The 24123-nt window shown below is 38.6% G+C and overlaps 1 protein-coding gene across 9 annotated transcripts in view; it reads left to right on the top strand.

The window, feature by feature from the left end:
- KHDRBS3 (KH RNA binding domain containing, signal transduction associated 3) overlaps positions 1 to 22884 on the top strand; it is a 200261-nt gene extending 177377 nt beyond the window's left edge. For 5 of the 9 annotated variants that reach the window (XM_017499788.2, XM_017499810.2, XM_017499755.2 and 2 more), the window contains 4 exons: positions 11519 to 11577; positions 13397 to 14528; positions 14945 to 15003; positions 22602 to 22783. In XM_017499788.2, the coding sequence (XP_017355277.1) occupies positions 11519 to 11577; positions 13397 to 13488 (151 nt within the window). In that variant the 3' untranslated portion in view covers positions 13489 to 14528; positions 14945 to 15003; positions 22602 to 22783. Of the gene's footprint in view, positions 1 to 11518; positions 11578 to 13396; positions 14529 to 14944; positions 15004 to 22601 lie in introns of all 9 variants that reach the window. The other 4 variants (XM_017499818.2, XM_017499761.2, XM_017499777.2 and 1 more) reach the window with 3 other exon arrangements.
- The last annotated feature ends 1239 nt before the right edge of the window (positions 22885 to 24123 follow it).

Here is a 24123-nt window from a genome sequence, read left to right as displayed (position 1 = left end):
CAATTCCTTTGTATCTCAGCTCAGATGATACCTTATTAGAGAGCATTCTCTGACTAGACTATAAAATAACAACTTTAGTTCAGTTGTTTGAATCTCTTAACTGTTCTTGTACTCTCAGTAGCACATCTGATCATGTGACATATATATATATATAAATTGTTTATTGTCTGTCTTTTCCATTAAAGGCAGCTCCATTAAAGTAGTGAATTTGTGTTCTTAAATATTTTTTAAATAAGTTGAACCCATGAATGAATGCATGCATGCACGCATGATACAGTTGCCTCATATTACATATGTGATTCTGTGCATGGCTACTGCTGAAGTTGATAAGTGGCAGAGCCAGGACTCTGCTGCACAGTGCAGTGTTCTTCATGCCCTCACTTCCCACTGGGTGGTAGATAGATACTTAGCAACAGGCTTCACTGCTGTGCACCTCAGTTTGCATATGAATGCAAGTGTAAAATGGATAACTTTCTTCTAGAGCAATGGCAAGACTTCAAAGCCAGGTGAGTCTACTTTCCTTGTTGAATTTATAGAAATATAAGCTCATGTTAATGCCACAGTAAGGTTCAGATTTTAATGGCCTTCATTTTATGAAATATAAGGACTGTTAAATATTTAAATAAAGCCAGTTTCATTTTTTTTAATTTATTTATTTTACTTTAGATGCATACTATATCTGGCATTTCTCCCCACATTATCCCTCCCCACCCTGCACTCCCTCCCCATCCCCCACTGTCTCTCCCCTACCCCCCTAAGTGCCTTCAGTGTGTGATGCCCCTCTCCCTGAGTCCACGTGTTCTCATTGTTCAACACCCACCTATGAGTGAGAACATGCAGTGTTTGGCTTTCGGTTCTTGTGTCAGTTTGCTGAGAATGATGGTTTCCAGATTTATTTCATTTTATTTTATTTTAGGTGTATACTATATCTTGCATTTCTCCCAATGTTATCCCTCTCCACCCTCCCCACCCTCCCTACCCCCCACTGTCTCTCCCCTACCCCCACAACTGCCTCCAGTGTGTAGTGCTCTTCTCCCTGAGTCCATGTGTTCTCGTTGTTCAACACTCACCTATGAGTGAGAACATATGGTGTTTGGCTTTCTGTTCTTGTGTCAGTTTGCCGAGAATGATGGTTTCCAGTTTCACCCAAGTCCCTACAAAGGATACGAACTCATCGTTTTTTATGCCTGTGTAGTATTCCATGGTATATATGTACCACATTTTCTTTGTCCAGTCTGTCATTGATGGGCATTTGGGTTGGTTCCAGGTCTTTGCTAGTGTATACAGGGCTGCAATGAACATACGTGTGCATGTGTCTTTATAGTAGAACAATTCATTGGTGTTTTAATTACTAATTTATTAGTATAAGAGTAAAGGATCTGTTCTCTCATCTATCATTTTAAAATTCTGTTTTGTCCCTGGGGAATAAATTTTCAGTTATGATTTTTTAAAATATTTTATTTTTACAAGCAGTTCTAGATTCACAGCAAAATTGAGATGAAAGTACAGATTTCCATAGACACCGTGCCTCCTGGTTATCCACATCTTCCACCAGAGTAGTATGTTTTTTACAGTCAGTGAACCTACATTCACACGTGATTGTCACTCAGAGTCCTTAGTTTACATTCTCATTAGGGTTCACTCTTGGTGTTGTACTTTCTGTGTGTTTGCATAAATGTCTAATGACATGTGTCCACCATTAGAGTATCACACAGAGTACTTCACTGCCCTAAACAACCTCTGTTCTCTGCCCAGTCATTCCTCCCTTCCCTCAACCCCTGCCAATTGCTGACTCAGTTACATTTTTAAAAATACTATGGTGTATATACAGTTGATATCAACCCATTTCTTAAAATAGGATTCTATTATAAACTGGGATTTTTGTTAACTCTTAATTAAACAGGGAGCAGGAATGATTCCTCAAATTGCTTTTAAGTCCTACTTCCCACCATTTTTCCCAATTCACATTTTATAGCTTGAGAAACATGGTGAAATTATTTTTTAAGTTTGCCCTTGTTTTCCATCCCCTGTCAGCACTGTGATGGATGTTCTCCTGAGCAGTGAAATGGCTAACAGTCAGGTTCACAATATCAACTCTGAAAAGTCTATAATTTAGAAAGCCAGACCTTCAATTTTTGTAAGCTGATAGGATTTCTGAACCTTTCTCTTACAGGGGGTTTCTCTGATTAAACTATAAATTTGGTTTTGTGTTTTCGATGGAAAATTATTTAAATATTCCAATTATTGGCAAGTGAATGATTTTTTATTTCTAAAGAAAATTATTTATTTGAAACTTGTTTGTTTCTCTTTTCTTACGTCTTGGCACTAGTAGATAAAACATGCCAGTTAGGGAACGGAAGCTATTCCCATGATAAAACTGTTTGTAAGGATTTGAGGGTAATCTCTAAATTTGCATTGCTTATGTGACATCCTCGTTTCTCTGACTTTTTGCTGTCTGCCGCAGACAGCTGAGCTTTGTAATCATGGTATTTTGTGAGATCTGAGACTAAGCAGTTGTGACATCGGGCTCTGTCCTCTGGCTAGCTAGTTAGTGAGTGTTTTCTCCCTCGTCACTGCTGGACAAGGAGACAGTTTTCCAGATAAAAGAATCATTCTGCAGGCAAGGGTATAATGCTCACTCTGCTGGCCTCCTGAAATTTACTGCAGCCATGTGTCCTAGGCCACTGGTTCTGAAAGTTTTTGATCTCACAATCCTTGTATACTTCATACTCTTAACAATTAGTAAAGTACATTGGTGGTGTGTGGGGAAAAAATTACTGAGAGCCACAACATGCTTCAGTGTATGTGGTTTATATATATTAATATTTATCATATTAGAAATTAAAACAGAAACATTTAAAAATATCAATCATTAAATGTAACATTCAACACATTGCTTGTTAATATAATCTATTTTTATGAAAAAAAAAACTCTATTTTCTAAAAAAAAATGGTAAGAATTATGGATTCTCATTTACGTTTTTGTGCTCATTCTGATGTGATATATTGTTTTGATTGTAGTTGGAACAACAGGTATGTAGTTGGAAAGGGGAATGTAGCCTTTTCAAATAATTGTTGACATCCTTTGATACTACACCAAAACTTGGCAGGTAGAAGTTTCTTAAAGATTAGTTGTAATGTAGACTCTAAAACCATACCAGTAACCTTTTCATATTCTGTTACATTAAAATATCTTGGTCTGCCTTACCCTTGATGGGTTTTACGGCATCATGCATGTATCATTTGAAAAATGTCACTTCATTGAGTTATGTGTATCTTCACAGTGCTGTGACACATTTCATTAGGTAATATCAAAAAAGTCATATTATCACCACTGACCTCAACAGAGATAAGTAAGCCTTGGGTTGCTGTCAGTTTACAGTAACAAATACTGGTTTTCCAAAATTGCGGTTTTTACTGGAAAGCTCAAATTCTGTCATTGGTTACAAATACTGTCAGTTGTTTTACTTAAAGTGACAGGATCACTTTTTTCATTTTTTAGAAAATGTGAACAAAATACCCAAGTCTGAATAAGCCTAATTTATTGCTGTGAGTTGTTTTAGGTTAAAATGATGTTTATGGAAAGGGCAGTTAGTTGGCCCCACAATGTAAGGATGGCCCCAGGTGACTTTCCTTGAGATCATCCTTGTACTTCAGTGTGCCCCAGTATTGCTTTCAAGAGTACTTTTCATGTCATCATACAGAGTTTAAGATGTGCCTTTAATAGTTGAGATTCAATAAAATTAGTAAATGTTTACTTCCTCGAGGACATTCATAAGTGAAAATGCCTTAAAAAATAAATAAATAAAAGAATACCCATGCAGCTTGGTGGCACTGCCTTGATTCTTGGTAAACCACCAACAGTTTTACACACCACTGTACTGACAAAGGTCAGTACAGTGAAAAAGACAAATAACATCTTAGTGTTATTCTAAAAGCATTTTGACTTGATGGAACTCTGGAAGGGTTCATGGGTCACACTTTGGAAACCACTACCCTAGCTATTTTGAAAAGTTAGATTGAGTAATGCTGTGGAAGAGGTGGACTCACGATGGATCCAGCAGCAAGAGGAGAATAAAGCAAGCTGTCTGAAACATTTTACACCTCAGGCAGCCTTCCCATCAAGTGAATTGTTCTCACATTGTAAGCCACTTGAGGGCAGAAATATCATAATTGCCTGCAGTCACAGGGACAGCGGTCTGTGCATGCTGGGGTGCCCACAAAGAGAGGCTGAGCCTGTGCCTCATTCATCAGAACTGGCCTAGCGTAGCCTCGGAATTATCAGGTAAAGAGGGACAGGCTAATGTTCATGTATTGACTTTGAACACATTTAACAAAAAAAGACGAGAATGAAGTTACTGCTGTCTCTTCTCCCAGATTAGATGACAATAGCCGTAGCAGTGGCATCGTCCCAGCAGGAGCACTAGTCAGCAAGGACCAAGGAGAAGCCAAAATTCAGCAAAGCTGTGGTCAGGTGACTGGACTTTGGCTGTAACTCTTTTTCCACCCAACTTGCACAACCTAATTCTGGAACTTATTCATTTGCCTCCTTAGGAAATATTAAATGTTATAAAAGAACTATGAGATAAGTAAGGCTCTTATTGAATGCAGATTGGAAAATTTTTAGCCAATTTATCTTCAAGGAATTTCAGATCTTCAGTTAATTATGATAATGTGAAAAGAGTAGTCCCAAATGTTATTTTAAATATCACTTTTCATTTATTTTGCTTTATTTATAAAAATTCCTAATGGTTAGTGTAAGAATTAAAGTCTCCTCCTAAATAGAAAGGAAATACTAAGCTAGGCCAGAATAGAGCAATTACCTGGATTCTGCGTGACTCTTTCCGTTTCTCCTATGACATAATAAGCATTTAGTAAGTGTTAGCTAAAGTATTAAATTTTATCATAACGATTTCAGATAAGATTTTCCTTAAATGAACAGGGCAAAATAAGAAAAAATTTTGCATTAAATTTAAATAGTACAGAACTTAGTAATGTGACTTCTGAAGGAATTTACTACCCCTCCACCCAACCCTCCAAATTGTCACAGACATGGCAACAAAACATTATCATTACAGACAAGTCATTGAGACATGGACAAAGTTTTCAGTCCCAGTGTTCGTATGAGTCATTCATGTATCTCTTTTGGATGCTGCTAGATGCTAGGTGTCAGCACTGTACAGAACAAATATGAATCAGGTGTCATTCCTATCTTCTGTCTCAGCGTTCTTACCTGTAAAATTAAATAACATGTCTACCTCGAATAATATGTTTTGAGAATTTAAAGATTATCTAAATCCATTGTAAACTAAAAAGGACTTTTAAAAAACGGTAGATTGAGTCAAGAAGATGGACTAAGAGCCTATACCGGCTCCACCCACCCCTCCCTAAAATCCCAGGAAGTGACAAAAACAAGCTTTAAAAGATTCCTAAAAAAGAGGAAGTAGGTGAAACCAAACCTCTGAAAAACAAAATCAGACAAAACCCCATTCAAGAGAAGGATGCTGCAAAGGTAGAGTGGCTTCGGGTGGATTTAACCCCCACATCAGTGGCTGTAGAGGATAGGAAGGGCTCAGGGTGTTCTCCTAATGGATTAAAGAGCTGCCTCTGAAACAGCAAGGCTGGTGCCCTGCCTCCAACTTAGTGGTGCTGAGTGCGCAGGGTAATGGTGTGAAATCCCACATAACAATGTGAGGCCAAACCTCGGGTAGTCCCAACCCCTGGAGGAGCTCCCTGAGACAGAGCATACGTTACTTCCACATCCCACACAATTGTATATTGTGTCCTTCTCCATAGTCACCAGAAGAAGCCTATTTTAAATAAGGGGTACCTTCACAGACAAACTCAGAATCTCAAAAGCAAAAACTAACACATATCTAAAATGTATGAAGTAAGAAACAGCATACTCAACAAACTGAAAAGCTAACGTCTTGCGTAAACAGCTCACAGAATAGTTGATTATAAAATAAGTGTTTAAATTTTAGATGGGTAGGAAGATATGGCGTCCATAAAGACCAAACCATTTATAGAGTTGGGAATTTAGAAGTTAGTGGATGGCTAAATGGGCTACTAAGTAGCACGAGAGGCTGAAGAGCTAGAAGTATGCTACAAAAGCTGGGGGAGAAGGAGGAGAGAGAGTCCAAGACTTCACAAGTTACCTAACTGGAGTTGACAGAGTAAGAAAACAATGCAAAGTAAGGGAAGGAGGGAGACTTTTTAAAAGAAGAAAAAATAATAAGCTTAGGAGAGATATGGGTGATTATTCACATAGAGAGAGCACACCAAGTGCCAAAAGAGATGTGAGTGTAACCGGTTGTATACCAGGAATAAAGAAGAGGTAAGGAAAAGAACCAGGGCTGTACATAAAGAAACTTTTGTTGCTTTCTTGTCAAAAGGGTAAACTTCAAATTAATTCCTTAGCATTATAGATAAGGAGAAGGCTTCCTGGTGTGGGGAGGGGGGAAATTAGCTGTCACATCAGACAGACCTGAATTCTAGCCTTGGGACTTAAACTTGTTCATCCTTGGATAGTTCAGTTAACTTCTGACGGTTTAGTTTTCTTGTATATAAGGAGACAGAATAATATGTACTTTACAGAGTTTTGATGAGGTTAAATGAGATATATTTTAAAATATTGAATTTAATTATGTTTATAGCTCTTAAAATATATATACATATAATTATATATTAGCTAACAGTATCTTGTATATAGTCAGCCCTCTGTATCCGTGGGTTCCACATCTGTGGATTCAACCACTTGCAGATCGAAAATATTCAGAAAAAAAAATTGCATCTGTGCTGAATGTATACAGACTTTTTTTTGGTCAGTATTCCCCCAAACAATATAGTGTAACAATGATTTACATAGCACTTACATTGTATTACATATTATAAGTAACTAGAGATGCCTTAAAGTATACAGGAGGATGTACATATGTCATATACAAACACTATACTGTTTTATATCAGGGAGTTGAGCATTTGTGGATTTTGGCACCCACAGGAAGTCCTGGAAGCATCCCCCATGGATTCCAAGGGACAACCGTGCTAGGTGAATTAATAACTCCCTTCTTTAAGAGATTACTAAATACTTTGCAGTCCAACCCCTTACTCCCGGTCTCATTTCCTCCTCTTTCAATCCTTCAGCCACTCATGTGCCACCTTTGTTGAACAGCCTCTTGCTTTATACCTTTCTCCCACCCCTCAACAAAATTAGACTCTGATCCCAGGGTATTTTGGACATACATCTATGTGCCTATGCATATTTTGTTCTACTGAAACGTCTTTGTCTTCTCTAACTAGCTTCTTGAGAGCAAGTTGATAGAATTGATGAAAACCGCTGAGAAATCCAGGAATGATGCTGAGCACACCGGCTTCCTTTGACCCTTTGTAATGGGGTGGGTCATGGAGGGAGGGTGGAGACATGGTCCTGGTGCCAGGGTGGGAAGCCCCCCTCCACCTTGATCAGTTGAGGGATGGGCTTCCCTTGCATCCCTTTGATGGAGTTGAGAAGTATTTGGCCTAATGTGTTTTCTTGCTTGTTATCAATATTAAAAGTTGTATCCATAAATGAAGAGATTTTTAGTGTTTTTCCCTTTGCCATATGTTGGGTTTTTAGCTTATCCTTGGGAAATAGGACACGTCTTTGGTTAATAGACATTTGAGGTACACGAAATGAAATGCTGTGAAAGCAATTCAGATGGAACTGACAGGTATGAGAACGGGGCCCAGCTGCTCCCAGCTCCTCGGCTTGATGACAGTCTTGCAATAAATAATCAGAAACCGGGTGAAATGATAGCAAATGTCAGTTTAAAGTTTTCCCTTGTCAACACTAAGATTGTCTTATCACCAAACCATCGCTGGACCTAATCATGCTACCGTTTATCTTCCTGTGCATTGAAAAACATTCTTTACCCTCCTTTTTACTATGCTGAACTATGTCATAGCGCCTCACAGTAAATTTCCAGTCTGTGCTCCTGTTCATTACTGCTCACTTCATTTGATAAAGGAGACTCAGTTTCATCAGAAAGGAGTTGTTAGCTCTTCTGCTTATTAGTCGCAGGACCTGTCATTTACAGTTCCAAGTTAAACAATGGGAACTGTCTCAGCCAAGGAAATCCCTTTTAGTTTTATAGTGAGGTCACTCATTTATCTCTGTGCAACAAAGAAAATTCTCAAGAACATCAAGGTTGTATTTGTCTAAGGAGCCATTATGTTGTAACTTCTGACCCTTGGAAAGAAGGCTGAGGTTCATTTAATTTAGTACTGAGTTTCCAAGAAGGATTTGCCAATTTATTTTCAACAAAATGAGAAATTATGTTGACTGCTGTGAGCCCAGATGCTGTGAAAGAGCCATGGAGGATGCTAGAGCTGCCTGGAGACCTGAGCAGCGTCTAGACCAGCATCTGATTTGGCAGATGAACAGGAAGACCCACTCATGGAAGTCATACTCCCAAGGTGGCACTGCTGGTGAAGGCCCAGGTCTTAACTGATATTTGACAGACATTTTTTGTCAAAAGCTTTGAGTCTGCATTTCAGTTCTCAAGATAAGAAATATTCTATTAGTACTTTAATAGCATTCTCATATTTAAAGCTATAATATCTTAAAAAGCAGGAAAGCCATATTTTTTTCTTTTGTTAGTTTCTGCTGGTTTCATTATCTTTTAGAATAGGAAAATTTATCTGCTCTCTTTTCAGTTAGTCTCTCTTCTTCTCACCATAACTATATATTATGCCCTGAGGGAAAATTAGGACTACAGAAAGGAAGAGGAGGAATTTGAAGCCAGAAAGAGACTAAGGCAGTCACACATCACTATGATCATGGGGCAGTATGTTTCATGTGGGCCTGACTTCTGTGCCTGAGCATGAGGAGGGATCACTGAAGCCCCAGGGAGAGCAAACGAGAAATTCTGGAAGAGCAAAAGGGCAGTTCAGAGAAAAGTGTGAACCAGTCACATAAGGTGGCCAGCAGTGGTGGGCAAAAGCCACCTCTAGCGTTTGTGTTCAGCACATGGCAGTGGTAGTGTTCTGAGCTTTGAGTGTAGGTGCTGCCACTTATAAGTTGTGTTACCCTGGGCAGATGGCTCAGCTCAGGCCTCAGCTGCCTCGTCTATAAAAGCATAGAGATTTTTTTAGATTAGGTGAGCTCATGCATGTGAGAAGTTGTCAGTAGGGCAGTGGTGTAGCTCACAATAGTTACATTCCTCTCACACTCCTTTTTATTGTAATTTTTTTAGGAATGTTAGCCCTCAATTCAAGACCATTTATCAAAACTCTATAGCTACATGTACCTCTGTGGAAAAATTGCACATTGCTACTTGGTGTATTAGGTCAGCTGTAGTAGTGACTATTCTGTATTGGGTTAAGCCAACAGAGCTTAACACAGCACATTTCAGAGAGCTTATGTTATACAGAGAGCTCAAATCTTAGCCACAGTGTTACACTGTATTTAATTAACTTGTAAGGATATGATTAAACCAGGATAACAAGGTGGGGCCTATGTCCTACATGTGGAAGAAGTATTTTATTCCAAGGAATATTTTGGTCCAGACAGTTTTCATCAGTACTTACTGTATTTGACTGAATTTGATTGAACTGCCTGTAGACACCCAGATTTTTCAGCCTGTTTTCTGCCTCTGCTTTGCACATACTGTTTCTTCTGCCTGGAAGACCCTTGCTGCCATTGCCTCTGTCCATTTCTTCTCCACCTGTCTTCACCTTCACCCTCCTGGTCCTTCAGAACACTGTGCAAGCACTGCGTGCTCCAAGAAGCCATTCCACACACTAGAGTGATAGAGGCGCCCCTTTTCCATATACCTACTCAACAAATGTAATGTGAGGGTCTCCTCCAGGCCAGAAGGGTGAGAACCAGGGCATACTGCCATGGGAAACCGACCTCACTAAGGGAGAACTGCAAGGTTCCCTATGGAAGTGGCATTTAGGCGCGGGGCTTGAGTTGAAAATAACCTGGAGGAAAGGAGAGAAGGGCCTTCTGGCAGAAATAGCAGCAGATGTAAAAATTCATGCCCACATGTTTGAGATAAAAAGGAATATAGCTCCATTGCTTACACTTTTCTCATAGGAATTGCCTTGCTGTGCTGTAGTCATTGAATGTGATGATTAGTCTCTGGTGTCATTTTCCTGCGAAAGAAAACATGGGGGAAAACCCAGTCTGGGTGTGGCCCACAAGTGGAGCCTGTGTAGTCAAAGAGATTCAGCTATACCATTCTCCATGCAATTTAGGCTGGCTTCTTAGCTCTGCTGGTCTGCAGTATCCTTATCTGTCAAATGGGTACAGCAGTTTTACTATCTGAGGCTGGGGATGATGTGGGATCTCAGTGGCTGGTGTTCAGTAGGCGTTCACAGCATGGATTTGTGCTCTTCAAACTGTGACTTCCTGGGGTGTTAAACATCTCAGCTGGCTCATTTTCCATTTTGATTAGAAACTTCTTGGTTGTATGAAATTGGAAGAATGTGTATATTTATTTCCATGACAGTCTAAGGTAACAAATTCAGGATGGTTGTTTCCCTGCAAAATTGAGTGGGAAACAGGAAGACCTGAGAGGGTACATGGAGGCTCTTTCTCAAATACTCAGAATGGTTATGGCTTAGTAATCTAGACTTTTCACAAGTCTATTCCTGTAAAAAAATTATTCCTAGTCCAAATATATTGTATATATGTAGGCTGTTTTGCATCATCTGCAGAATGTCAGTGATAACTATTCCCTCTTGCTGTCAGTGATGACTCTTTCCTGGTGCTATCTCAAAGACGTACATTAGAACATGGATATGCCTGTACTTTGAAAAGATCCTTGGCCTCGTGTAACCAGACTTGTGACTAGATTGCAGCTATCCATTTCCCTGCTCTCCTGTCCCATGCAGCCATGGCTGCTGAGTCGCCTTTTCCCGGCAGCCTTCTGATGGTGATGCAGCAGTGCTGATGAAAGAAAACATTTCATCCGGGCATTTGTTTTTAATGTATTATAAAGTAAGTGCCCACAATTCATGTAGCACCAAGTTCTCTGGTAGATGAGGGTTTAAGAAGAAATAAAATCTTTGCCTTCTGTAAACATTCCATCTATTGGAAAGCAAGAGTGGCGTTTACCTCCTCCCCACTCCCACGGTGCCTCTCACAGGCCTGGCCCTAGCTCTTGGCACACTGGGCTGGAATTGTCCACGCACATCCCCCTTCTCCACACACTCCCAGTCTTCCCAGGTCAGGTGCTGTCTCGGTATTCCCCCATGCACTTTTAGGCACTTACAGTGTCTTGAGCGGCCAATTGTTGTGGTTAAAATGTCAAAATGTATTATGTATTAAAATTAGGGAGTTAGACAAGGGGCCTCTGATGATCCTAAAGTTACGCTTCTGCTCTAGAACCCTGTGATCTCAGTGGGAATTTCTTTGAATTTTCATTCCTGCCCTTTATTAGTTGTCTTTAAGTTTTACAAGACTTCATTGAATACTGTTGAAACTCACAGCCAGATCATTCTGTCCTGTGTTTTGTTTTGTTCACTGCAGTGGTGCTGATTACTATGATTATGGACATGGACTCAGTGAGGAGACTTATGATTCCTACGGTGAGTGACTGGCCAGAGCGTGTGAAGAGAGGGAGGAGAGATGGTCATAGAGAACCTCAAGGTTCTTAATGGGAAAAGAAATTTATAAGGACATTTGGACTCTGAAACAGCGGCTTCCTGCCAATTCATTTGTGCATATCTAGCTATTTTTAGAGGCTCCTTTATTATTTCTGTATTTAAAGAGGACTGAAGACTTGCCGAAGATTGCATGAATCCAGATTCTGAACTTAAATTTTATGTTTGGGTTGATTGCCGTGTGCTGAATTTCTCACAGAATAGTTTTTCAAACTGCAGACACTTAATAGCTGGATCTTTTTGAAGTGTCTTTGTTTCATGACAGTAAAGAGTGGTTCTCCCACTTTCATCTTTATATTTTAATTCATTTCTAATCTCAAGCCCTCTGAAAAATATTACACTGAAAGTCATTTTATAAAGGTTACAAAAGTACTGAGCCAAGGAGGGAGATACAGGGTCTGTAAGCTTTACACGGCGGCAACTAAACCCCTCTTAATTCAGTGGAGCTGGTAGAGATGCTGGGGACTTCGTGTCCAAAGTCTCACTATGCACAAGGATGACAGGTTTAAATAAAATAATCGGCAGCAGCAACATAATGGTAGTAAGAAGAGCTTTTGCCGCAGGGCAAGGAGATCAGAAAACATGAAGCTTCAATCAGTGGCAAAGCTCTGATGAATCCCTGGTACCCAGTGCAAGTGAATCAGGATTGTGTTTAATGGATGTTAGGACATTTCTCTTAACAGAACTGAAAAACCGTTTTCCCATGTTAAACCTTTTGAAGTGCATTTTGTTGTATCACCTGCCCAAAGCTGTGTTGGCAGCACCTTGGATTTTTTTTTTTTTTTTTTTTTTTTTAAGAAACACTTAAGAGAAATATGTTGGTTTGCTGAATGCAGGGTACCTAAATTGTTGAAAGTTAGCTTGAGGGAATGACGCTGATTGCATGTTTTGTATCAAAAGAAGAGGTCATTTTAAGCATTTTTCCTTCACAGCTTTTTAAATTGGTCTCTGTGGACACATGGCTTTTAAATTGCTGTGTGTTGCAGCAGGGATGTTAACTGTTTGATGTCAAAGACTTGTAGATAGCTCATTCAAAGTTATCTTCAGGCTGAACAGCTGTTTAATTTCAGGAGATAAAGATGATAGAATGTCCTTTGTTATTAATACCATTGTCCAGTACGGATTTAGCATTATGATGAATGAAATCTGACGTGATGTCATTAAGTTTATTTCATATTCATGAAGTGTCATTGAGAAGTGAAGTTCAACCCAATGCAACTTCCTTTCAGTCTTTTCCTGAAAACACCTGTGAAAAGTGAGGTCGTGTTTCCCTTTCTCAGTCTGACCCTTTCCGTTTTGCTCTCCAGGTTTCTTCTCCTTCGTCTTCACAAATGTTTGTGTTTTTTCTTTGTTTTTGCTCTGGGAAGAAGTCTGAGTGATCCTTTTCTCATTCTCTTTTCCACTCATAAATGTCCTGATGTTTAGCAAAAGGCAGTTCTCTTTGCTACCTGAGCTTGTGAGCTATTGTTAAATGAGTAACCAAAAGGAAAGTCCTTGCAAAGTTGGTTGCCATTTCAGATACAAAAACCATTTTTCTTCCCATGCTGACAAATTGAGTGAGATGATTATTTTTCCTTGTAATTTTTTAAGTAAATTCCTTGTTTGTTTTTCTTTTCAGTACACCAGGGATATGTATTTTCAATATGACATCTACCTTTGGTTCAGGGCTAAGTCAGATTCTGAAAAATGAAGCCTGTGGGATTCATGGCAGTGATCTAATTGTGATTCATCTTACTGATTTTAGGGCAAGAAGAGTGGACTAACTCAAGACACAAGGCACCTTCAGCGAGGACAGCAAAGGGCGTCTACAGAGACCAGCCATATGGCAGATACTGATTGTACTGTCTGATGTTGTGAAATAGCCAATCTCCACCAGTCCTGTATACTGTTCAAAGTAATTTTTTTCTATGAACAATCCCTTTTTAAATAAATCAAAATGTTTAAAATCTGAATGGATGGAACTTAAAACTACTTTGTTGAAACATCAACTTGGGCAGAAACAAAAAAAAAAGGACATGTAAAATTTTGTTATTTCCAGTCTGTATATGAAAAAATAGGTCATCAAAAGGGAAAAAAATAACTTTGATTAACTAGTGTTAAACAAAAAATAGGTTTACTAAATATGTTAATCTATTCTTTAATATAAGCCTCACCTTTCATTTTAAAGGTTTCCATAGAATTTAGTTATTTTATCTTTCAGCCATATGCTAGTTTTTTTTTTTTCTCTTGCCAACATGCGTAAAAAGGGAAACCAATTACAAGTGCAAATAATGTGGTATTCTTTTGTAACTCAAGTCTTGAAATGTTCTGTAGTGTTAAGCAAAGTCTTCTCTTGCTTGATACTAAATAAACTTTTGAAAGAAATTTTGTGTGTGTGAGCTAACAATTTCATGTTTTTTTTTTTTTATTTAAAAAGGCCTTCATAAATAGTTGTAAACAGGGAAAGAATTCATTTAACAATGCTTGTCATAAAAGGGTCACACTAAACATTGTACAATTTATTTTAAAAATGGTATAAAATTAAATGTACCATTATATACTCACCATAGATTTAAATGCTGTTTAAAGAGTCCAAATGGTATTGAGCTGCTTGAGTGGCACGTTAAACTACGCAAAACCAAATCTTGTTAAAAACTGGTTTTAAAATAACTACTGGATTTTCTGAAAAAGATGTGATCAGTTTTCATCTTGTTGAGCGTTTTTTCACTAGTGCAACTTTGGATTTTTTATGAGAATTTTGGTACCTTAATGAACACCTCGCTCCATGCTGGAAGCACTAAGCACAAAGCTTTTAAAGACTTTCTGGCTTGACTAATTGAGGTCGCACTCGCCAAGGCTGAGGATGTGTAACCCTTAAACGGTCTTCATTTTCAAAGGTAAATAAATCAAATAAGATTTTAATCTCACTTAATTTATCTTAATATAACTAATAAAACCAGAGCGATTACAACTTAGCAAGTTTCATTATCCATTTTAGAAAAGTTTTAAGATCACCTAAATTCTCATTTTAAAAAGTTTAATTTGTTTTAGTAATCTAAAAAGCCTTAGTCAGTCAGTTTAATTGGGGCCAATTATTCCCTATTAAACAACTGTAAAACCTCATAACTAGTAATTTGTAATACATTATTTGGTTAGTAATTCAGGGCACTTCTTAAAACTGACAAATATTTAATAAAGTTATTCTTTAATCATTAAGCTTTTTTAATTGTAGATTATGTAAAATGTTTAATTTTTACTTCTTGGGGGATGTTTTTCTCTTTATTTTGAGTAAAAAGGTCTTTTCTTTTGTTAGGAAATGACAGTCATCTTGGAATGTCGAAGGAACTGGTTGCACACCTGAAGGAAACAAAGGTAAGTTTGCCTCTTGGTTCCAGTGATTCTGACCTGCTATGGAAGATGAAGACAATTTCATGCTTATCTAAAGTCACATGGAAAATCTCCCCTGCTGATTTCCTATTACTGGTGATTAGGTCAAATTAACTACAAAAGCCAGAAAAGAAGATTCCTGAATCAAGTCCAACCCAGGAAGCTTCATTTTAAGCGGCAGAGATTGGAGGCTCAGGTCATCCTGATATTTAAATATTCAGATTACTTTCAATAGCGTGAAAAACATTTTCCAGATTATTTAGGAAAGAGAGCAGTTTGCCAAACTTAATATATAATATGATCCCAATTTTAGTTTTCTGTGTGTATGGGCAAAAAAATTACACAGATCGGCTGGAAATTTTTGACAGTGTTTATCTTAGTCTTATGGAAGCATGATTTTCTGTGCTTCTCAATTTTATGCAACAAATTATAAGTATTATAAAATGTACTTTATAAAAATTACTTCTTAAAATATAAAAATCTGGGGACCTATAAAGGAAAGATATTATTTTCATCTCTCTGTTCACATTTTCTTGTTTTTTTTCTAAAGCATAAAAAAATACTACGTTGGCTCTAATCTTCCAGAGAGTATTATTTTTTCAGTATTTGTATTTGAGCTCTGCCACTTAACTGTGTGACTTTGGGCAAGTCTCCGTTTCTCCATCAGTTCAGTGAAAATGATGCTTATCTCATGCATTTGTTAGAAGAATTAAGGTAATATTGTCAGAGTGTTTTGCAACCTGAAAGTGATCCAGTCATGTAAAGTTTAATTGTCAAAGTTGTATTCACATGTTTAATATATATGAAAAATATATGAGCTTGTTTTTTTCTTAATAGCCAAAATTAGCCTGAAATAATTAAATTACCTTTAGAAAGAAGATAATTCTCATCATTTTTGTAGACAAAGTAAGTTTATTGTATTTTCTTTTTGTTTGTCTTTTTGGATTTTTGTTGTTTGTTTTTCTCTAGTACGGAAAGGGAATGTGACGTTCACCACATCTCTGTAGTATGTAATATTATTGAAATTTTTCACGGTTGTTTTTCTTTATTAAATGGATTTTTAAGGAGTTGGCTTACAGAATAATAAGTTAAGAATTATGGATAGGTAGAGGGTCCATCCTCAGGTGCTCTTCAGAGTTAATAGAAAATACCATACAGTTTTATGTTTATTCTCATTTTTTCAAAGCACTCATAGCTTTATCAGACTGTAAAAAGGGATTGTGACCCAGAAAGGTCCAGAACACTATTGGACAGGCACTTTCCTACTTGTCCTTCAAGATCTTCTCTTATCTGGCTGATACTCCAGCAAACCGTATTATTTTCTATTTCCATGGGAAGGCCCTGCTGTAGATAAGCCCGTCTTTTCCTGTCTCTAAGGGCATATTGCGTTGTTCCCTAATCTCTTCCTCTTAACTTTTGTTTTCTCCCCTTGGAATTCATTTATCTTCTCATATGACAGCATCCATGGAACATGAGCTCCATAATGGACACAAAAGAGGCACTGGTCATACAAAGGTTGATAACACATGGAACCCTGTATTCAAGTACTGCAAAACCAAATGGAGGTGACAGGCCCATAACAAACAACTTGCTGTCCCCTGTATCTTCACATGAGGAAAACATATTTGTCCTTCAGAACTCAGCCTCATGCCCTGTCTTCCATGATGTCCTCACCGGTTAAATCAGGCTGTGATTCCTCCACCGTCTCTAAAAAGCATGCTTGGTTTCTGTTTCTTCTTTTTAGTATTGGTATCCTATGACTTATATTGCTTGTAAGTTGCCGTAATAGCTAAGCATGTGCTTATAATTTTCTGTAAATTATTTTATTGAATCCTCACAGCCATAAGAAGGTATCATCTACATTTTAAAAAGGAAGAAATTTAAGTTTCAGGAGGTGAATTTCACACTTATGTTGCTCATGTACCTTATACTTAGTAAAGCCCAGATTTGAACCTATTGACTTTAATCCAGAGCCTTCGATGTTAACCATTTTGTTATACTGTCATTCTCAATATTATAGTGGCTTCTCCATTGGATTAAAGGCTCTTTAAGAGCAGGAGCCTTTAATTTTTGTTACTTTGTATCACAGAGAGTATCTCACACCAAGCTTAGCATTGTGAATAACTGCCCTCTTGTCTTTCTCTACCCCACCTTGCCCCAGATTCCTTCATGGAGAGAGTCTTTGGCTTGTTTAGGTTCTGAATCTTCTTGTACTCAGGTATTCCAAGTCAAATCTGTATCAGTGTTTACTCAGATATATTTCCTGAACACCGGCTGTGCTGCAGACAGTAGGAGGACAATGATTAAAGACATCATTGCTGTCCTTGCAAGTGCCACAGTCTGCTGGGGAAATGGGCAAAGACAAAGCCTGTAGAGCTCGGACAGAGATACATGTGTTTTCTAGGACCGTGGAAGGGGGATGTGTAACCCAGGCAGGGTGGTCAGAGGTAGCAGAAGAGGCCCGTGGAGATATTAAGACCAGGAGAAGATAGCCACACAGGGCAGGTCCTCTCGGAGCATCCATATTTCTGCTCTGCCCTTCACCCGTTTTGTGACCTTGAGTCCGTGGCTTAGCCTCTCATAACAAGAGTCTAAACTGCAGGTTCCCCACTAATAAAAGAGACAGACATGTTGCCTACCTTAGTATTGCTGTGAAGATTAGAAGCATGCCTGGCACAAATAAAGATGTTCACTCATTAGTTTCTATATGTAAATTTTTGCAGTTATAAGGAAACATCATTTAGGAAACTTCAGTTATATTAGATAATTAGAGAAAGAAACGGACGATGCTGGCTGCGTAGGATGAGGGACGTGTAATGAAGGGTCTTGCAGGGTCTGCTAAGAAGCTCAAATTCAGTGCAGCCATTTTCAAGTATGGTATCCTCTGCCTTTAAGTTTGACCTACTGCATTCCCTTGGGCAGATATAGTCCCTCGTTTAGTCTGTTCCAAAAAGAACTCTACAAACTTCTGTTTTCACTGGTTAGTGATTTTATAACCAGACAATCAGTGCCTTAAAAAATAGGCACTCTAACTTTCTCATCCTCTTGTCCCCCATCTCTTTACATAGTTATTTGACTATGTAAGGGTTTATTTAGCAAGTGAATAGGATTGTCAGTGTGATCAAGAGGATTCCTAACAGGCAGTGTTAGGAACGGTTAACCAAGACCCCAAAAAACCCACACAAATCATGTTAACAGTACCACAGTTTACATAGTCAGGCTCCCTTGTTTTAACTCAGAGTTAAAGACTCTGGTCACTGTTTACAGAGACAGGTTCCAGAATTTAAAACTAATGATTTGAAGAAAAAATAAAATTGTAGAATCAAAAGTTAAATGAAAATATAAAACATTTTATAGAATATATGTGACATCTAAAGAATAAAGTATATTGTTTTCTGTGCAAATAATGTCTACTATTTATATTGATATTCAGTGTTTCATAGGGATAGAAAGGAAAAAAAATCATTATTTTAAAATAACAATCTATTTTATGCCTGATTCTGTTTTGATTTCTGATTGGGAAAGGCTGCAGATCATTTTTCAATCTGAATTTCACCCTTCTGTATCAATGGAAAATTCTGTCCAGTTGAAGTTGATTCTGAAATTCCTTTTTCAGGAATCTCAGTTATGTATTTCAGCTCTTAGCTCCCATTGCTGAAGTCGTTTTTCAGATCTTTAATGTGATGAGTCCTTCAGTGACTTTCAGGATAAAGCTCAACCTCCTTGGCTCTGAACATCAAGCCCTGCGTGATTCTGCCGCTGGCCTCGTCAGCTGCCTGGAGCACAGCATGCTCTGACCCCACCCGGCTGTGGTCCAGCCCTGATAGATTGAAAACCATCTAGAGCTTTTCTAGCAGTGCCATTCTCTGCCTGAAGTCACAGTTCCTTACCCTACTCAAATAAATGAACACAGCTGAGTGGGCACAACTCTCACCCAGCTCTTGGTCTAGCTAGTTGTTGCTGGCCTGTCAGCACTTCTAAGTGAAACTTGAAGCATCCCCTCACCCAGGAGACCCTCCCTGGCCCACCGTCTTCGCATCCAGTCTGGGTGTAGAGTCTCTACTGTGGACCTTCGTCTTACTCTGTGAATTCTGCAGTACGCTATCCTGAGATTGTCTGTTTGTTTGCCCTCCTTTCCCTCCGACCAGGTTGTAAACATCTTTAGTGCAATTACCATGTCTTAAGCCTAATAAGTGGTAATTGAACAAGTCATTGAATGTAGGAGTGAATAAAGTGAATGTGGTAGCCGAGTGGCTGATAGTACAGGACAGTGTACTAGGTCTTGCTTGTCCTTATTAGATGAAGTTAGTCATCCTTTCATTCAAGGAGAACTTAGCAGGTTATTAAGTTCTGTCTTGTGCGTTTATCTCATTTGAACTGCTGCTGGCGGGATTTATGTGTCTGCTACCTAACACAGGTACCAGTACCTAACAGACAGTCAAAACAAGGAGATGGAATAAACAAAGAGGTACCATTGTGAAGTGTGCGTGGATGGTGATGTTATCCTGAGGCTACATTTCTGTTCTGTTTGTTGATGAGTTTTTCTCCCTGACTGCAGGACTTTAAGTTCCTTGAAGATAGAAGAACCATGTCTTATTTGACTTGTGCTCCCAAATTCTAGCCTACTGCCTGGCATGCAGACATAGTGGGAACTGACCAGGTGTTCAGTGAGGAATGAATGAGTGAACAAATGAACCTGTAGTTCTTGAAACACTAACAGTGAGCACACTTCAGTACAGACAGTCCCTGACTACAATAGTTTGCCTTAAAACATTTCCCCCTTTACAATGGTGGAAATGTAATACATGTTCAGTAGAAACTGTACTTCAAATTTTGAATATATGTATCTTTTCTCTTACTAGCCATGGCAGTATGATACTCTTGCAGTCATCAGTGAGCCATTTGGTTTTTCAGTTTGAGTACAGCATTCAAAAATTACTTGAGATATCAACACTTTATTATAAAACAGGCCTTGTTAGATGATTCAGCCTAACTGTATGTGAATGTAAGTGTTTTGAGTACATTTAAGGTAGGCTTAGCTAAGCTATGTTTGGTAGGTTAAGTGTATCATATACATTTTCAGCTTAATGTTTTTAACTTGCAATGAGTTTATCAGGACATAACCTCATCCTAAAATGAGGAACATTTGTGTTAATTTGTTTTCTTAGTGGAAGTGTGATGTTTCCATAACTATTAGATTTTTTCAATGATAAATGTGAAGTTGGAAACCAAAATAAATCCTTTATTTAGTCGGTAATATGTGTGCTTGGTACAAAATATAAAATATACACACAGTGGTCTTCATTCCCATCCTTACCCCCACATATCCACAGGCAGCTGTTTGTAGTGGTTTTCATGTATCTTTCCAGAGATAGTCTGTGGATAGGTAAAGCACTTTTTAAAAAATTATTACTGTTTTTTACATTAAAAACATTATGCCATTTGCTCCCCTTGTTTTACTTTGAAGTATGTCTTAGAGCTGATTTTCTGCTATTTTATACTAGAAAGCTACCTTTTTCTTTTTATTGGCTGAATAATATTTATATGAAAGAGCAATAATCCAAACAACTACTGACAGACATGTAGTTAGTTTCTAATATTTTGCTCTCATTAAAGGCAGTGCAAGAAACCATGTTTATAAATATCTGTGGAATGAATTTTTAAAATAGACTTACAGGGATTTTATAGATGTTTCCCATAGAGGTCATGGTGCATCTTAATCTACTTTTCTAAAAGAAACCTAACTAAATGCCATATGTATTCACTATGGTCTACAAGATTAGCTCCTGTGACCACAGCAGAAGTTCATCCCCTCAGAAGCTTCTGCTGTGGTCACAGGAGCTAATCCTGTGGTCACAGGAGCTACAAGATTAGCTCCTGTGATTTAAAATGGTCTTTTATACACAACACGACGCCTGGCATGTGGCAGGCTGGATACCTGTGTGATTTAGTGAGGAGAGGAGTGTGTGCTGGGTCCAGTATGGACACTTCCTGGATGCTCCCCTGTGTCTTACGGGGAGAGCTGAAAGTCCTGCAACCCTTCCTCAGACTCGTGCCGGTCTCCTCGCATTCCTGGAGCTTATTTACACCAGCAAGTGCATTGCTAAGGGCTGGCCTGTGGTAGGGCCGGCTTTGCGGGAAGGACGATGGCCACACCAGGGTAGCAGGAGAGGCCTATAGGCTCTCTAAGGAAACAGACGGGATCTCCCCTAGCACTGCCCTGCACAGGCTCATTGCCCACCTCTCCTCTTCTCTGGTTATCCAGATCCTGCCATTCCTTCAAGATCTCTTGTCTCTCCCTCAGCCAAAAGAGCCTTCTCTTCTCCCCCCAGGAGAACCCTGACTGAGAGGACTGGATTGGCAGATGTCTCATTCTGACCCTCTGGTTGACGGGTTGATGCTGTGTAAATGTCCTTCATCCCTAGTGTGCTTCTTGAGGGTCACAAGTGTGTCTGTCACATTTTATAAACGTCAAAGCATTCAGCACAAGCCATTCAAGAAATATTTATTGGTTAATTAAGGCAATGCCCTCATCAATAGATTTACTATATTAGATGTTTAACTTTTTAAAGTATTCTCCTTTAACAGTTTGCATCTGATTCATCCTAGCAGTATGACGCTTTATGCAGGTGACACTAAGACGCCCACTGTGTCCCTGGCACTCTGTAGTAATAAAAGGCTACAGAAGGGCAGAGACGGTGCAGAGGAGAAAGCGATGAACTTGGTCCGAGGACAAAGGAGGAAATAAAACCTGAATGGAATTTCAAAAGTCAAAATCTTACAAGCCAGGAAGGGAGGAGAAAATGTTAAGACATGATAAGCTACTACAGGTGGGAGACGGGGGTGTTGACCAAGACACGATATGACGTCACCTGTTTTGGGGACATTTAAGCAGTTGCTAGATATAACGTGCTGGGAGAGAAATGACAGGGATGCTTCTGGAGAGATAGGAAGTGGCTGGGTCCTACAGAGCCATCAGTGATGTACTGAGTTGTTTTGAGCACCCTTTGTGGTATTGAACAGTTACCTAGGGCCTTGGACTTGTGTGACCAGAGCTGTGAGAAGTCAACATCACCACCCTGATGGCCATTTCTCCACTGTGATTGTTTTGTTTTTTTGCGTTTTTTTTTTCCTGATCACCAGCCAGTTTTTAGTTTTGTATAACACATCAAAATAGGTTATTTCGGGTTAGGTAATTTTAAAAAAAATTAAATATGTCTGAAAATTCAGTCTCTTCTCGGGTAACAAGAATGCAAGGACTCTGCCAGGGTAGACCGCTAGGAACTCATAGGTTAATATCTGAGGTTTTATGTAAAACAAGGCATTGCTATTTTGAAATCGCTCCATAAATATCATAATGGATAGTAGTGGAATCATTAATCATTTGTCTGTCTTTACTGAACACAAATATTTTGTGTCCTTAATTTTAAGGATTCTGTTTTGCATTGTTTTCCATAAACATCCTTATTTCTATTAAGTTTCTACTTGCCTGCTTCCTCTAAACCCTGCCATTCCCAACAGAGCATATAGTTATTATTAATTTCTTGATATATACAAATATATTTCATTTTCCTCTCTTTCAGGAACTTTCCTTCTATTTATGGACTGCTTAAGAATAGTCAACTCACCAACGTGCCTAGTCAGTAAATGAATCCACTTGGGAACTTGAAAATCATCTCAATTAATTTTTTGTTTGCATAATTTTGTGTTCTGTGACATGCTTTTATTATATGATTATGCTTTTAATTTGAAGAACCTACTCTTTAAAAAAAAAAAGAAGGAAAGAAAATCTATCTTATTTTGTTGTCTCCCAATAACGAAGAGAACGACTTGTGTAGTAGTTAATAAAGGCTGCCTATTGAAATCTCTTCTGCTTTAAACATAGAAAAACAAACTTGTTATTTCAGCACAGCTCTAAATTTTGTACACTTGAGAACCATGTACAGCTGCAACTCACTGCAAGAAGTCAAAATTCTACACATATTCCACATTTGAAAATGATTTATCCATCTCAGTTATGGACCAATAAATATGAAAGCGTTATGCAAAAAGCATTCTGTCACATAAAAGGTTAATTAGAAAGGCTTCTCCGGGAAGCAGAGCGGCACTGTCAGAATGGAAACCTGATTTTCAAGCCTTCGTGTAATTTATGGAATATGAAGGTCATAATCCCTGTGGACAGTATTTTTCTGTTCATTCTCTTTTCATCATTTACTAGTGCATTGTGATTTTAATTCAGTACGCCCCAGGAGGATGTGTTTTATTTCTTCTGTTAGAAGCTCGCGCAACATGTTTCCTGGTCTTGGAATTTCAGGAACCGTCTTGCACATTGTTAAATTGTCGCTTTCTTGCCTCAAAGACACATTTTTTTGAGGCATTCACTTTTTACAGCATGCTATGTTTGGAGCATTGTGTTAACGACAGAGTGACTTCAAATAGTTGAGCTTTTTCTTATCCTCGTATGCATTCTAAAACATAATTCTTTTGTACCTTTTAGATGTGTCCGGTACACATTTCTCCATCTCAGAAATGCATGGAATACAAGCCTGTGTGTTAGAGCAGTGGCTCTCTGCAGCAAGAGCTGTTGTGCAACAGTGGAGGGTATGTGCCTGTCATGGGGCCAGCTCGGGAAGGCTAGGGACAGCCGGGAAGCAGCTTCACACACCCTTTTGTTCGGAATTAGTTTTAAACAAATAGGAACTTTAGAACATAAGCCAGACTGTGGTCAATGAAAAAGGATTTGAACGTCCTTTTTGCTTGCATCCTTTCTACCTGCCGAGTCATTGATACAAATCACAAATCTACAAGTAAAATCCCATGGATTCAAACCTCCTGACTTCTATCCGTTCCATTCTCCTTGATCCCACTCCTACAATCTTAATTTTGGCTGCTTCTTTTACTGCCTACATTATTTAATTCATTAAGCACATTATTAAGAACTTAACTGCTGGCTACTGTCTTACGTACGAGAGGGGAGAAAAAAAGCATGGGGTGTTACCCTGGAGAAGCTTACCTCCCCGTGGGAGGGACAGGCCACACGCCACGAGAATGTCAGGTTCTGATGGAGTCTTGGAGAAAATTGTGGTAACAGGAAGAGGGGCTAGA

Source organism: Cebus imitator, unplaced genomic scaffold, assembly GCF_001604975.1.
Source record: "Cebus imitator isolate Cc_AM_T3 unplaced genomic scaffold, Cebus_imitator-1.0 Scaffold13, whole genome shotgun sequence".
NCBI lineage: Eukaryota > Metazoa > Chordata > Mammalia > Primates > Cebidae > Cebus > Cebus imitator.
The sequence above is the reverse complement of the archived record's forward strand: the minus strand, read 5'-3'. Positions and strand labels throughout refer to the sequence as shown.